Below are 15817 nucleotides of genomic sequence, written 5' to 3' on the forward strand. Positions count from 1 at the left end.
ACTTGAGGTGATTATTTACTCTTACATACCTACATGTTGCTATATGTTTTATATGACTAACGAATTCTGTGATTTTTCAGTGTACATGACCACATTCTCTCTCGGTCATCATCAAATTCCTCATGAATCTCCCTTTAAGAATCTGCGGGCTCCTGGCTCTATCTGCAGTAGGGCTTTCGCTCCCCAAGGTCATCGATGTGACGGCGGAAAGTTTCATGGACATGGGAGAGATCCACGCCAGGGCTGATGGTTACCCCAGTCAACCAGACAAACTCAATCGACATTGTCTGTGGGGGATGCCAAGTTTCTTACAGCTATACCAAGGTCGGAGGTGGAAATCCGCACCAGAATTTTGTGATCACCCAGAAAGGAGGAACACTTGTTGCCTGTGACACTGCATCTACATCTACGGGCACTGGGTACTCAACTACTCTTGGCTGGAGCTTGAGTCTGGGCGTCAACACTCCGTTTGAATCTTTTGGATTTAGTGTCTCCGAGTCCCAGACTTATTCGGTCTCGAACACGTTCACCTGCAATGGTGTTTCCGCTGAACGAGGAGACATCTGTGTTCTTTTCTATCAGGCCGTCACGGCTTTCACAGTCAACGTGAAAGAAGTCAATTCTTGTGCCTGCGGAGGCGGCACCACTATTATAGATCGTGGCGAAGCTATTGTGTACGCGCCCAACTCAAATCGAGTTGGCAGCGTCGCCGGACGGGATCAATGTTATTAACCATGGTGTTCAGCAGTGTGTTGGAGACTCTGACAGAAAACTGCACTACAATTGTGGACCACATGGAGGACCTGAGTGGTGGGACGGCAAAGGAGAGGGTCCATGGGTAGCAGATTACGTCAATCAACGTGTACCTGCTGGCTGCTCTATTCCTATCGAGGCCAATAGGTATCAGGATTGAACGACTTGAGGTATTGAGAGTGGTGAGAGTGGTGAGAGTGGTGATGGTAATGCATATTGAAGGCATGTTCTTGTATATATAGGTCATTGACGATATTCTACAATACCTGTAATTCCGGTCATTAATATTGGATGATCCAATACACCTGATCAAAATGCATGTTACTTTACTATATAAACCAGAAGTTGGCAGGAACTATGGCAGAATCTATGGCCGTGCCGAATATGGAAGGCGATACTGGAAATTCAGGCAGGGGGGGGGGTCTCTGAGCAAACCTTGACATTCCTGGTAATTATTTGACATCCATTTCGAAGTTACGGGGCATGAAAGTTTCAACTCGCATGCCATAGAAAGAACAATAGAATCGACAGTACATGGGTTTAATTCTATGCGTCAACATGTGTCCATATCACAATGTATTTACCCAAAAAGGCCATCGAGAAGCAGCCATTGTTGTTTGTTCTTTAACGGTAATAATTGCACAGGAATCTTCGAGATTCAGAGATTCATAGCTTCAGCTGACAATTCAGAATCATTTCGCAGATCCTTATCATCCTTGATGAAGGCAAATCCAAGACAAAGCTTGATCCAGTAGCAGCAAAGCCGACAATAGCAATAAAGCTGTGAATCATAGCGATTGGTTTTGTATGTGCAGTCCATTGATATCACCCAAGGCTTCAGCCTAGGTATCTTAGGTATAGCAACTCCAGCGATACGGTTCTCGTCATCGTATTTGAATATTCATTCTCCACCTTCCAGGTGCTCCACAGCCGTCGATAGTGTGACGACTAGCACGGAATTCAGCAGGAACCAACAAGAGCTCGGCGCATACGCACCAAGTTCCTGTTGCACATGATCGCGCGCGTGGAGAATGCTGCTTTGACGTTTGCATCGATATATTTTCGCAGGACCGCCAAATCCCTTGGAGATATGAAGAAGAGTTCTGAAGGAAGATGGAGAGGGCAATACGAGGGTATTGTCGGGGTCATATGCTGGGCACATGACCACGCATCCAACACAGCCCCACTATAAATTCGATGATTCTTGTTCGTTGATGCAGCTCATCTGTTGGAGCAAACTCTCTAGGAGTGGTGTTTTGTGTCGAGCCGTAGGTTTGTTGCCGCAGGACATCCATGTTGGAGACATTGACAAAATCGTGATCGTATATATGGGCAAGAACATATGAAGAATGAAGATAGTTGGGAGTTTAAATATACGACAACGAATCTCCTCCGATGAGAAAGAAATCATACATGAGGCGTAGAAGGAGCTGTTCCATCTGCGAGTTGTTGAGCGCTGTGACCAGTCGAACCCCGATCATCGACTGCGTGGGAACCTAGCGAACCGTCTTTGCTCAAATGGATTTTGTAATCTTCTTCCCAGATTTCAATGATGATAGTATAAATAATGACTGGTAGTCGAGCCGACAAAAGGATGGAGTGGAGGGTTAATGGAAGATGAACGACAGCGTAGATGGTAGAGGTCGGAAGGAGATATTGCGCAGAGATAAATAGTACGTTGGTGAACTTTGCACGTAATAAGGACTTGAGGCGATGGTAAGCTCACGTTGAGAGCGTTGAAAGCGTTGAAAGCGTCAATGATGAGCTAGCTCTCGACGATAACCTTTTTGCAGGTGCTGATGCTTGCAAAGATCTATCAAGTGCCATCCAATATATCGTATTAATTATAGAAAGAAAGAAGAAATAAAAGAATTGCATTTGACATCAGCCAGGGTATGCGCTTATAAGTGAATAGGATGAGGGAGATGAGAAATAACGATGAGGAATAACTCTCCAGAGATATATAAAGCAAGGAGGGGACAAGGGAATGAAGAAAGTGATCGAAGGAAAGAGTCAGAATTAAATACAAAGAAGACAAACAAAATGAGAACCTCAGGACGTAATTGGTGCCCGAGGCAACCGTACATAGAAACATACATGTCGCTCTCTTGCTTCTTTTCTTTTACCCTCAAAATGCTAATCTCGAATATATTCAGTAGGACATCTATATTAAAACATTCTATCGGCCCCAGAAGGCCTTTTGGAGCGCATCACACATCAGAGTGATACACCTCTTGCCCTCAGACAAAGCCCCATCCATAGCCAAGAACGGATGAGGCATACCCGGCATGACCTGCAAGTCGACAGGCACACCGGCCTTCTGCAACTTCTCCGCATACTGCTCGCCCTCCGAGCGCAGCACATCCAGCTCGCCAACCATAACTAACGCAGGCGGCAATTGCGAATAATCGCCATCCCAAAACAGTGGGCTCGACTCTGGGTGGGTGCGGTCCGCGTCGTTGGGGACATAGTGGTCACGGTACCAGTACATCTTAAGCGCGGGGAGTGCGGGGGTCCATTCGTATCGACGATATGACTCGTTGTTCTCTACTGTGGCAGTGTTGTCTGTCACGGGGACCGAGAGCAGCTGAGCGAGGAAGTGAACAGGCGGTGACAGAGTCAGTGCCTTGTGCGTGATAATCGCGGCAAGGTTTCCGCCCGCGGAGGAGCCGCCGGTTGCGAGTTTGGATACGTCCACTGGGAGTGCGGCGGGGCCGTCGGCAATCAACCAGAGGAAGACTTCCCAACAGTCATGGACTGCGGCCGGCCAACGGTTTTCGGGTGCAAGACTAGGAAAAAAGAATATAAATTAGGCCCAAATTTCTCAAGGTTATGTATGCATGGCGTGATTAGGTAGCTCACCGGTAGTCCACTGTAATCACGACGCAGTTGCCTCGTACACAGAGATTCGAACACACCACATTTTCCGTGTCGATGTTACCCAGCACCCAGCCACCACCGTGGAAATACAACATCACCGGCCATCCACCAGGAGGCGCCTGGCCCTTGGGAGTAAAGCAGCGGATGGGCACTGGTGGGCCCTCGGTAGCTCGCCGCTGAACAGTAATGTCTTGAGTCTTGCCAACCTCCAGCATAGGACCTGCACCAGGAATCAAGACACCACTTGTCCGTGACGCTTCCACGGGCCGAAGGTGCACTTGCTGGTTATTGATGACATGCTCGTTATAGAATGCGACATACTCCGGGTGCAACAAGTCTTTGACAGACTCGTGGAGCGGGTAAGGTGGTTCAGTAATGCCGGCAGTCATTTTTGCAGTTTAGAAAAATAAAACAGAAAGATCGTCGGCATTCAGTGTCTTAAGGTGTTCAAATAGGGACTTGGAAAGTGCACCCCCACGCGCAGAGTGGGGAGAACAATGCGGGGACACGTTGATAAGCTGATAAGCCGATTGCATTCCGCTTTGGGAAAAGATCAGCGGCCTATCGCGGTGGGCCAGTGCCATCTCAGGGACAACTGCCCGCTCTTTTATTTAGTATCGAGTGCAACCTGCATGTATCCACTGCGCCCCTCTTAACGTCCATAACGGGCCACTTCATGTTTCTCGGATCGGTCTTATCGGCCACCACGGAGCCACTTGTTACGTTTTAATCTCGGCTAACGTGGGATGTAGCTGTAGCTCCGGATATTGCCCCCCGTTGATAAAAGGACCTCCCACGCGCAAGGGGGGGGCAACTTTTACTTCTTTCCATCTTTTCTCAATTGACTCACCCCTAACCCATACTCCCTTCACCTCTCACAAACTCTCACAATGTCCTCCAAGACCGCCGTCCTTACCGACAAGGCCCCCAAGCCCCTCCCCGGGATCTACTCCCAGGCCATCGTCGCCAATGGCGTCGTCTACTGCTCCGGCGCTGTCCCCATGGACGCTGTCACTGGCAAGCTGATTGATGGTGATATCAAGGCTCACACTGTAGGATACCAACAATATCAATTGACCTGGTTCAATTCGCTAACACCTCCATTCTCCAACAGCACCAATGCATCAAGAACCTGACTCACATCCTCGAAGAGGCCGGCACCGACATCACCAAGGTGGTCAAGGTCAACGTGTTCCTATCCAACATGGATGATTTCGCCGAAATGAACTCCGTGTACATGCAATACTGGGGTGATGTGAAGCCCTGCCGGACGTGAGTTCTTACCCCGCTCCTTAATCCCTTGCGTTAGAGTCATTTGGAGTCATGTTTTGCCCCTCCATTTTTGTACTATATGTGATTCTTGCGCTTGCGCATACATTTGTGCGACTCTGCATGTTTTATGGTTTGATTTGTTGCTAACGTATATACTTTACAGGTGTGTTGCGGTCAAGACGCTCCCCCTCAACACTGATGTTGAGATTGAGTGCATTGCTGTGCTGTAAACTGGCTCTGCATTTATTGGAATCAATAGACAAAATTTAAAAATGATTATATGACTACTACTGCAGACCACCTTTCATAATATGTGCAGTAACTTTCTAAACCAACTCGCCAAGACCTCGGGACACTATCACCGCTTTTCCATTAAAGGCAGTCTGTGTACTTACCCCGCGATTTCTGATATATTTTCTCTTTGTACATAACCTGCTAACCTGCAACTCTGCCTTTCAATTTCAGCTAAAAATCCGTTGCTACCACGAATATTTCCTATTGAGCAAAAAGCACAACCTAGCAACGATGAGCCAATCACCCGATATTCTCATTCAAGAAATTCAGCGGCTGAGAGCTGATTACGAGGAGAAAAGAGACCGGTCTAACCTGGGCTTCGGTGGTGACCGACAGATAATCGACCTCAGTTTGGAAACTGTTGATGGTGTGTTCTGCTACACGTATTGGTATGAGGGCCAGTGCATCCGGCTAGGTGATATACCTGGCACCATCTCTGGCGATATCCTCCGCCTAGACCGAAACTTGCCCGTTTCAGTTGACAATGGCGACTATGAAATCATCGGTGACCAAATACGTCCCCTCAAGAATGTACCACCACTCCCAGAGCACGACGATGACTCCGAGGAACTAGACACAATTCTTGCCTCGCTGCCAATAGTTGAAGTCGATTCCAACAAGCACTTTGTCAAGGAAGGCAAATATAAGAGTGAGATTAAGAATCTACTCAAATGCCAAGGTGGATCCTGTCCAGGAGTGCCGAAATCACCCCACATCATCCAGTTACTGGGGAGGTCGCCAGATGGCAAGCTGGTTTTTGAGAAATTTAAGCCTCGCTACATCTTGGTGGATATTTATCCTCTCGCCACCTACAAAGACTGGATTCTGCAGATTATCTCCGGGCTAAGGATGCTCCACTCACTTGGGATCATCCACCGTGATCTCCGCATCGATAACATCATCTTCTCCTCTGACATGTCTCGCGTGCTTATTTGTGATCTCGAGAGTCGTTGGGGAAATCGTCTAGCACCCGAGGTTTCTCGCGAGCCGGTGTTAGATTCTGGCTGGACTGAGAAGTCGGATATCTACGACCTCGGTTATCTCATCAAAGGCATGATATACGGAAACGTCCCGTTCACGAACGCGGTGGAATGGCATGTCCCCGCCCCTCTAGCTGTCGTTGTGGAGGCTTGCACCCGGAATAGGCCCGAGGGACGCCCAGGTTTGGATGAACTTCATGCTATGGTTGATGGGATCAAGATAAGTACTTGACGATGTCATAAATATGAGACCTCGGGACATCTGTCACATTGATAGGTACCTACCCATGATAATGTGCAAGTTTTTATTTTTAAAAGCAAAAGGGGAGAGGGATGGAGTTGAAGGAACTGTTTGGAATGGTGAATAAAAACGTTCAAGGGAGGTGTGTCCTCGCCCCCCTGCAGGTGTATGGGAAAATCACCTAGGCAGTCATAATTTCCTATATTCCCTTTATTCCAGATCATTTACATGCATACCAACTCTTCCCTTGTAATTTTCGAAATTAAAGAGACAAAGAGAGGAAGGGCTTACCGAGCAAATCCTCATTAAACGGTGCATGATGTGCATTGAGTGAATTAGGAAAACTGTCTAGTATAGAGCTGGTTGGTAAGATACAACTTCGTACAATGCCTGAAGCCGATTGCCAGTATAGCGATTTTGCAATCCATGCGATTTTCCAAAATTGCATAAGTCGGTGTTTATCAGACAAAAATCGGGGTGGGGGTACAGTGGGGGTATGGTGTGGGGTCAGAAGTGTGAATAGCTTCAAATGATCCCCAAGGAGGAAAGAAAAAAAAAGGGCCCCAGAGGTTCTTCAACGTTCTTCAACAGCAGCTAGCCTAGGGACAGTTTCCTCATTGGCATAGGATGCGCCTCGCTCAGTGTATGAGAAATCAGAGAGCAGGGCACTGAGCCATGGGGGTTGGGGGTTATGATGTCTGGGTTGACCTTTCCATTTATACTCACTTTGGCTATTGTTCCTTCCTCAGGCAGACCAGTAATAACTCGTGCCTTCCAATAGTTCTAGCACACTGAGCTTTGGGGCTACCTGAGGAGAATATCAGGCAAGACCGCATGATCCAGACCACATAGTTCCTACATGTAGAAAAGTCCTCTCTCCTGACCCCATTTTCCGGGATATGACCCTAAATAATCTAAAACCAGTCAGTGATAGGTCAGTTATGTCTTTGGTCCTCTTGTGTATAGCATTTGATGTTTGACTGACTCGTGGATACCTCGGTAAACGTTTGGTGCTGTTATATATAACGACTGAGTTCATCATACTAACTACAGTTCATAAACTTCTGAGCAAATAAGGCCTTCCACTCCGAACTCTCTATAAAGACCATCTCTGTCCAAGGCTTGATTGGGGAATATATAACTATGACGGATGCCTTTCGGTCATTTGTGTATAAACACAAAACGTCGCGTCTTGGGGTTATGGCTAATATGAGCAGTTTACGGTCAGATGAGAAGCGCATTCCACAACGTGAAACCATCAGAAACACTTCATTCAGGTGCCTGTTAAATCCGTCAGATTGTCCATGAATCCAGGTTCTTCTGGTCCTTACTGACAAGGTCAACCCCTCTGATCACGTGATATGTACAGATTCGGAACCTTGGAAGCACACGAAGCGATAACCGTTTATCACAGAATTGAAAATAGGAAAGAGATATTCTTTTGTAAAGGTGCAAGCTTGATTCCAGTATTCAAATAACTTGTTGCAATTGTTGGTGGTCGGAGTTGTTGACCACGTCATCGAGGGATCCAGGGCACGATCGACTTCATCCTACTTTCACCTCCAAGGACAACCCTTTGATGCACGGAGAAATCATTACAATGAATTCTCAGAAGATCAAAATTACTTCAGATCTTCCATTCTCAGGGACTGAAACGAACTGACATCTGTACAGACAAATCCACAGGGATGAGGCTAATAACAGTCAAACCCTCAATACATCCCTGGCACTAGCAAGTCCTCAGCATTCCAAGCTATCAAGCTAAGATGGACTACCCTCTAAAGAGAGGGTCATCCTCAATGCCTTGGATTCTTTCGACGCACGCCCCTGCTACATTCCACCCATCCACGCTATATTCGCGTCGACGCGCTCCAGGGCTAAGAACCCTTCATTAAAGTACTCTTTAGCCCTTCAACACTCCTCTTGGTACCAACCTTATGTATATGCTATCATTTGCGTCCAATCGATGAACTTCGAGTGCGACTACAACTGGGTTCGATTTGTACACGGGGCATTCAACACGCCTGTCCGTTACCTACTACACACTCACATTCTTACCTACCCGGCTTCCGAGCAGGCAGTTTAAGAGGGCGACAGACAGTCTTTCATCTCTTGATCCTCGAGATATCGCAATCATGGCTTCTGGATTTTCACCTACACCACGAAAGGAGGGAACATGGACGAAGCTTGTGATATTTATTGCGCTATACTTGCTACTCCTCGAGTCTATATTGGAATGCGTGCTCGTGCTCTACCTTTACGGTAATGGCCAGGTTGACTCGAAAATGACTCCGAGTGTTGTACTTGCACTTGTCGCAGTATGTTTGGCTTGAATCTTTGGTTATTATATCGTCTCGCTGACTCTTATTCAGTCTTTTCTCTCGGTACCGCTTGTCAGCCTTCAAAGCCTGGTCGCTTGGCAATACAACAACATTGGTGGATTTGGAACCCAGAAGACTATTCTGCATAATGTATGCACATACGTGCTGCGCTTGGATCTTATGCTTTGGCTAGCTACAAGTATAGCTGGTCTAGTGGTCGCTGCACAACAGGTGTACTGTCTTCCGGAAGGGACAGACGGATCCTTCTGGAAAGTTGGTAAAAGCTGTGCCTTCCACCGAGCATCTGTGATTGTGGCTGTGATTTCAATGTATGCAGCATCCTCGTTCCTTGGCTTCTTTACTTGAACTGACAATCCTACAGGGTCACTGTGTGCACTATGTACTGTGCAAGGGAGCTTTGCGATCGACCATATGATGTATCACTTCTTGGTATCTACAAGCGCCAGAAAGTTCTCAGAGACGGCAGTATCATCTCCGGCAATAGCTGGGATAGTGAGGAAACGCTCAAGAACGAGATTCTCCATCTTTGCCGCCAACACGATGGAACTGGAGCCGGGGAGTTCTGGTCTGCGGACCCAATCGCCAACAGAGTCATCTGCCATCCCAGCGTCCGGCATCCTGCTCCCGTCCGTCTGCGGCCTCAACTCCGAGTCAACACTGAATCCGGTTCAACATATGGAGAGATTATGTCTGGAACGACGATTTCGCCAGAGGACACTCAACACCGGATCTCACCCGGATCACAAAGCGTGGCTAGCGAGTTCTATCCCATCTCGAGCACATCTACTACTATGTTGAGTACGCAGACAACCAACGAGCTACGCGCTCTTCTCTCTGATGCGTTTGCTCCCAAACTACCGGCCATTCCCCGGGAACACACCAGCCATAAGAGAGGAAAGTCGTCACTCTCTTCTATCAGACGTCTTCTTCCAAAGTCTTTCCCATTGTCTCTTCCACTATCAGCGGATCCCCAAATCCAGGCCCTCGCAGACCCAAGCACCGCATCAGACGTCGAGAAACAGGTCGTGACACCAAATAGCATGCCTAAAGGAATCCCTCAATCGACAACCTACCAACTCGTCGCAAACGGCAACACTCCAAACGCCTCTTCAGCATCCCTCCCGCAAAGCCCTGCCAACACCCAACCCAAACCCAACCCAGCACAAGAAGGCCACACCCGAACAATGACAATGAACTCCGCCGACGCCCCAGAAGTAGTCCCAACAACCCCGTCCTCCCCACCAAAAGTGCGCCGCTCCCAAACAGCCTACGCCATACCGGAAACCCGCTCAGTCCACCACCCGCACCACCCGAACTACATCCCACGCCCGCCTTCCCAACCACAACCACGAGCATACTCCCAGTCCCGCCGACAAGCCCCCGGTCCAAAAATACACCCAGACTCAAGGCGCAGGACCATGCGACCCCAACAGAACATCATCCACTATCCCTCCCGCAGCTCATCCTACCACTTCGACCCAAACTACGTCCCACGTCACTCGCAGAGCCAGTACAACCCCCACTCCAACCCCCACGCTAGCAGCACCAGCCAGTACGGACACCAATCATCGCGCTGGGCCAACCAGCGCCGCTATGGCTCATCAGCCCGGTCCATGCCGGCGCCGATCCCCCGCCGCAGCGACGTCGAAATAATCTACCCCAGCACGCGTCGCCCGCGCAGCAGTCTCCCTTCCGGCGCGAGTGGTCCGCTCAGCTGTATCTTGGAGATGACTGACCCCAATGCGTCCGGGGATAATCACAGGCCTGTCTCGGCTGCTTACTCTGAGTTGCCGTCGAATTCCATTGATCAGACGAAATACCGGGGTGCGAATCGGACGAGTTTGGGCTTTTATTGAGGGGGTCTTTGGATGGTGAAGTTGGAAAGAGTATTAATCGTTGTTTGTCTGCGGGTCGGACATTCTTAGTTCTATTTGGTTTACTTTGTAATGTTATATGATTTGTATCAGTGGATAGAGATAGATAGTGTGCCCAGATGTAGCAGGGTGACTTGGTTACTTCCCTACTTTTAGTGTTGTTGTAGTTAGCTTTTTGATACCAAATTGAATTTGTTATACAGTAGAAAGACGAATATTCAAACATAATTAAGGAGCGAAGATACAAAGATCAGTACAAAAATTGATTTGGCACTCGAAAGCAACAAGATGCAAAATCCGCCTCAAGGCGACAACAGAACAGACCGCGCAGACATGCAATTTCAGATCCCAAATCCCATTCCAGGAAGTACACCAGACCGCTAGAAAACGAATCAAGAGAAAAACAATGCAATCCCCAACCTGATATGGTACAGAAACACAAAATTAAACAAACCCATCTAAGCCCTAGTCTCGGTGTTTTTAGACTTCTGCTTCTGAGCATACTTGTAGCGATAAGCCTGCCCACTCTTGGTTTCCACATCACGGTCTCGATCACGACGTCGGCTCTCCTTGCCGTGACTCTCAGCCAAAGACCCCGGACCCCGACCCAGCTCATTCTCGCCCCAGCTCATCATCAAAGCCTTGGCCATGCGATCTCGCTCCTTGAGGAGCAGGTCGATGCGCCGCTCCCACTCGCGCTCGCGCTTGTCCACAGACAGAGCGATGCGCTGGTCCATCGCGGCGGCGGTTTCGTCCTTTCCGGCGATGATGTCTTCCAGGCGGCGGAGTTCTATTTTAAAGCTCTTGCGTAGGTGGTTTTCAGAGGTTGTAGATGAGGCGCGGAGGGTTGCAAGTTCCGAGCGTAAATCGGCTTCGCGTTGCTCGGCGGCTACGAGGAGGTTGCGGATTTTGCGCATTGACTCGGCGTGCGAAGCGCGCAGTGTTGAGACTGCCGTTGAGTGTGCGGTGTGCAGGCTGCGGAGTTGGCTTTGGTGGTTCGCCTCTAGGGCTGCGGTGTCCGGTCCTCTTGGCTCTGGGTTGAGAGCTTCGCGTGCTGTTGGGGGTGAAGGGGGTGGACTAGGAGGTTCGACGACCTTGTCTTCTTGCAAGCGGGCGATGGTCTCGAGGGACTCAGCGTGCTGTTCTTGCGACTGGAGTAGATCGTGCTGGGACTTGGTTAGGGCTGTTGTGAGCTCGCTTACTCGGTTGGAGAGTCGTGAGTTCTCTGTTTCGATGGTTTTGATGAGGGTCTGAGCTTCAGTCGCCTGATCACGCAGACGTGCTGCTTCGGTATCTGCAGCTTTCTGTGCGGCGGATAACTCCCGGAGTTCTTGCTGAAGGCTTGCAATGCTTGGCATGTCTGGCTGTTGCGGTTGCTGCACGCCTTGGGTGTCCACGAACTTGTCCTTCAATGGCGAGTGAAGTGGGGATGCGGGATCCCCTGGGCCCAAATCTTTGATCAGATCGAGAATCTCGCTGTAGGTGCTGTGGCCACTGACAGGCAGATCTGCAGCAGCAGCTTTGAGAGCACTCTCCTGGGCTTCCATATGGGTTTGAACACGGCTAAGATTCTCTTCCAGTGTGATGTTCTTTTCCTCTAGAGGTCGACTTCTAACTTCCAGGTCGATATAGCGTTCCTCGAGAACCTGGAAATCATTATGCGCACGCTCTAATTCCGACTCGAGCTTCTCATTCTCCAGTCCATAATCATCGATCTGTGCTTGGAGTTGATCAATCTCCGAGTTTTTCTCCTGTATTTGTGCATCCTTAGCCCGTGTGACTTCCTTGAGCTTAGTGAATGTCTCATCTAGAGTTTCATCGCGCTTTCGCACTTGCTCTTGAGAAATATTAAGTTGTTGGCGCAGGTGAGCAATTGTCTCCAATCGCTCCTTGTCCAAAGGAGTCTGTGCGTCTCTGTTTTGGAGTTGCTGTTGCATCTCACGAATCTGGTGCAAAAGAGGATTGAGATCCGTTGTATTCATGCTGGACTGGCGCAATAGCTTCTCATGCTCTTCATTCGTCTTTTGAAGCGACTGGACTTGCTCGCGTAGCATTGCCTCGTCGCTACTTTTGGCATTCATCTCGTCCAAGAGAGCATTCTTCTGCTGCAATTCCGTCTGGAGATGACGGATCTGCTCACTAGCAGAAACAGCCTCGAGAATACGACTGCGATTTTTCAGCAATTGGTTGTCGCATTCATTCATGGCGTGTTCCATACGTGCGATCTGCTGGTGAAGATCCTCATTCTGCTCCTCTGGTGCATTACTGGAGGCATCCGACAATTTTCGGACGGAAGGGGATGCAGAATCCTGGGCCTCGTCATCGTCGGGGTATTCTTCAATACCTTCCAGGTGGGTTGAATCTTTGCGGATAGCGCTAGTCCGGTGCAGCAGGTGTGAAGGAGTCGACATATCCACTGGCGGTCCGAATTCACTGTACTCCCCAGAGTCGGCTTCGTCTTCGATGACGGGTTGCTTCGACTTCCGGAAAGATCGTCGTACTGATCCGTAGTCTACTTCAGCTTCATCTTCCTCCTCCTCGTGGTTCGCTGCATCCTCATCGCCCATCAGGTATTTCTCCATATTCGCAGTAAAGTCCTCGGGGCCTCCAACATCGGATAATTTATCTACATCTTGATGGAAAGGGGGCAGAGTCTCGTCGTTCCCATCCATAGGAAAATGGCCGCTCGGGAAGTTGCTGAAATCCAAGGTGTAATCGGCAAGACGCGCATCGAGATCTGAGCCTGTCGGGCTTCCAGGAGAGGCGGGGCGAGAGCGATGTTGCATTTCATTATCCGAATGGTATCCATAGTCACGAGCCTGGCCACGACCTTGGTCGCTACGTTTCGCTGCGACGCGCTCGGTTGAAGGAGTCTGGGCGGTTGCAGGAGTTTGGGCGGGGGACGGAGATCTCAATGGGCTAGAAGGATGCTGAGGAGGAGAGGATGGCATGAAGAGAGGCGTCACCAATGTTGACTGTCCAATGGTGTCATGCGAGGTTGGAAATGGCGAGGTATAGCCTGTGTTGGCCATAGTTGCGCACGCGTGCGGATGCGCAAAGAGGAGGGCAACCGGCAACGATAAGCTCTGCCAATTCAGAGGTCAAATACAATCCCCAGGGTTGCACTCGAGACCTGCCAAAAAGAATATTAACCGAGTAAATAGAGAAATAACAATAACCACATTCCGGGGAGAAAAGGGGAGACTGAAGAATCTCGCGACGGTTTGTATTGGGGCGCCTGAGGCAGCAATGTTTATCTGCCTTTTTAGGTCTAGCGGACATTTGTACTCCTTTACTTCTCTGCTCTCATGTTTCATATTCATTCTTTTCTGAAGGGGAACCTATACTTCATATAGTCGTGGATCATCTATTTCCGTCTACGGACGGGTACATATACCCATGGATGAATTTATACGTACATAATAGTAGAAGTTGATGATTGTAAGATGATCCTATGATCTACCTCAAGCTAGCTAGGGGGTCTGGTCACCTGACTAAGCCACGTTGCAGTTAACTGGACACTCACGTGCAGACTTTATGCAGGCAAAACCACTTGAAAACGAATCTAATCTTGACAACAGTTGAAATTCAACTATATCATATTTGTCTGAAATGCTAGATATTCATTGTGCTTCATTGACGTCCCTGATTTAGCATATCTTGAAACAAAGCATTGAGACTGCTCGCCATCGGCCCTGCCGACATTAACTGGCGAGCTGCCACGACAAGATCTTTCATACCCATGGTCAATGTCATCTCCGCAGCCCACTGCCACGGTTCCGCTGTGCCCCCAGGCAGAGCATTGTAATACTCCCAACCCATAACGCCACCAAAGTTGGGAAACTGCTCAATCAACACTGCCAGAACAGGTCCCATCCTCTCCTGAGACACATAACCCTGCGATCCATTGCCCGGGTTTGTCAACAGGCCATAGACAATCCGTCGCGGGGACCACCCCTGGGCAACCATAGTAGCGTACATCCGTGGATCCTCAGCAAGACCCCAGCCATTGTAGAACTGGGTATTGTACCAGCTGATCTGAGAAGCACGAGCCTGCTCGAGTTCACGGTAGTCGAACCCTGATAGGTTCCCGATACCAATTAATGCAGCTGCCACAGGGGCCAGGGTAATGATGAATGCGTCGCCCAGGTCAGCCTTGAGTCGGTCGATGAGTCGGACGATGCCTTGCAAAGACATGGCCTCTTCCACATCGAGATCAATTCCATCAAGGCCATGGCGGCGAATCATGGTCAGGAAAGGATAATAAAATTCTTCAAATTCCATCCGGCTGCCGTCAAGCCGCGTGAAGGTGCCCGGGGCGGCCCCGCCTAGCATGCCCATCACTTTCACGCCTTGCCGCTGCACAACGGGCACTTCGGCCCAGAGGGGGTCGAATTTGGGGTTGTCTGGTGGATCATCGTTGAGAGTGATGTCCCCTGGTACAGCGTTCAAGTGAAAAGCGGCGAGAATAACATGTGTTATTCCGGTGTTGTTTTCGAGGAGCGGGAGCATGGAGACATACTGACCCCCGCCTGGGATGAGTGTTTGGTGGTACAAGATCACCCGCGGACGCTCGCCGAGTCCACCTCGGATCGGTGGCATTTTGAAGAGAGCAAGATATTAAATATCCAGCTACGTGTAATTTTTAGGAAAGTATTCCATAAACTTCGCCTTGTGGGAGCTGATGACAAGCTTGAGCTTTGGCGGTTGGTAGCTGTGGGGGTTCGGGCCCCTAGCGTCCGAGAGAAATGACCACAGAGAAGTAAATCATTAATGAACTCTAGATCTATGCAACGGCAAATTTTAACTCATGTATAGAATCCGCCGGGGAATATCGCTGCAACACAAAGTAGTAGATCGGACTGAACACCTGCGCACGATAAACCCAAATACTCACTGACTAAGCTGAATGGAAGATCCATTTTTGGGTAAGGCTACAACCTGGGTAGCGCTTTACAAGGACTATGGTTATTTATTTAGGATAAAGTAGGCTGAATAACTATAACTATATAGTTTGAATTGGACGGGACTTTCTAGGGCATTTTGATTCTTTCTCGTCCTCACCTCACACGGGCCTGGATTACCGCCTCAATACTAGAACCATGGACGCTGATCCCTATATCCATGGTGTTGGACTCGGCTCGTTGGGAAGAGCTGAAGAATGACATCAAATCGTAATGC

The 15817-nt window shown here is 49.1% G+C and overlaps 8 protein-coding genes across 8 annotated transcripts; 4 read left to right on the forward strand and 4 right to left on the reverse strand.

The window, feature by feature from the left end:
* Nucleotides 1–246: 246 nt before the first annotated feature.
* On the forward strand, nt 247–732 carry N7518_005424 (uncharacterized protein; the record flags this gene model as incomplete). Its single annotated transcript, XM_057186351.1, has 1 exon — nt 247–732. One exon carries the CDS (start codon nt 247–249, stop codon nt 730–732), a length of 486 nt encoding a protein of 161 aa, XP_057043121.1.
* A 922-nt stretch (nt 733–1654) lies between these two features.
* On the reverse strand, nt 1655–2048 carry N7518_005425 (uncharacterized protein; the record flags this gene model as incomplete). Its single annotated transcript, XM_057186352.1, has 2 exons — nt 1655–1939; nt 2043–2048. The coding sequence occupies 2 exons, from the start codon at nt 2046–2048 to the stop codon at nt 1655–1657; spliced, it is 291 nt and encodes a 96-aa protein (XP_057043122.1).
* An 884-nt stretch (nt 2049–2932) lies between these two features.
* On the reverse strand, nt 2933–4022 carry N7518_005426 (alpha/beta hydrolase; the record flags this gene model as incomplete). Its single annotated transcript, XM_057186353.1, has 2 exons — nt 2933–3542; nt 3616–4022. 2 exons carry the CDS (start codon nt 4020–4022, stop codon nt 2933–2935), a joined length of 1017 nt encoding a protein of 338 aa, XP_057043123.1.
* Nucleotides 4023–4523: 501 nt separating this feature from the next.
* N7518_005427 (putative L-PSP endoribonuclease family protein Brt1) lies at nt 4524–5135 on the forward strand (the record flags this gene model as incomplete). The annotated part of the gene is made up of 3 exons (XM_057186354.1): nt 4524–4685; nt 4748–4905; nt 5069–5135. The coding sequence occupies 3 exons, from the start codon at nt 4524–4526 to the stop codon at nt 5133–5135; spliced, it is 387 nt and encodes a 128-aa protein (XP_057043124.1).
* A 295-nt stretch (nt 5136–5430) lies between these two features.
* N7518_005428 (uncharacterized protein) lies at nt 5431–6411 on the forward strand (the record flags this gene model as incomplete). The annotated part of the gene is made up of 1 exon (XM_057186355.1): nt 5431–6411. The coding sequence occupies one exon, from the start codon at nt 5431–5433 to the stop codon at nt 6409–6411; it is 981 nt and encodes a 326-aa protein (XP_057043125.1).
* A 2144-nt stretch (nt 6412–8555) lies between these two features.
* Nucleotides 8556–10618, forward strand: N7518_005429 (uncharacterized protein; the record flags this gene model as incomplete). Its single annotated transcript, XM_057186356.1, has 3 exons — nt 8556–8738; nt 8793–9070; nt 9124–10618. The coding sequence occupies 3 exons, from the start codon at nt 8556–8558 to the stop codon at nt 10616–10618; spliced, it is 1956 nt and encodes a 651-aa protein (XP_057043126.1).
* Nucleotides 10619–11094: 476 nt separating this feature from the next.
* N7518_005430 (putative spindle pole body associated protein SnaD) lies at nt 11095–13668 on the reverse strand (the record flags this gene model as incomplete). The annotated part of the gene is made up of 1 exon (XM_057186357.1): nt 11095–13668. One exon carries the CDS (start codon nt 13666–13668, stop codon nt 11095–11097), a length of 2574 nt encoding a protein of 857 aa, XP_057043127.1.
* Nucleotides 13669–14269: 601 nt separating this feature from the next.
* Nucleotides 14270–15238, reverse strand: N7518_005431 (putative class III chitinase; the record flags this gene model as incomplete). The annotated part of the gene is made up of 1 exon (XM_057186358.1): nt 14270–15238. The coding sequence occupies one exon, from the start codon at nt 15236–15238 to the stop codon at nt 14270–14272; it is 969 nt and encodes a 322-aa protein (XP_057043128.1).
* Between the last annotated feature and the right edge of the window lie 579 nt (nt 15239–15817).

The sequence above is a fragment of the Penicillium psychrosexuale genome, assembly GCF_028828465.1.
Source record: "Penicillium psychrosexuale strain IBT 29551 chromosome Unknown utg000003l, whole genome shotgun sequence".
In the NCBI taxonomy this organism is placed as follows: domain Eukaryota; kingdom Fungi; phylum Ascomycota; class Eurotiomycetes; order Eurotiales; family Aspergillaceae; genus Penicillium; species Penicillium psychrosexuale.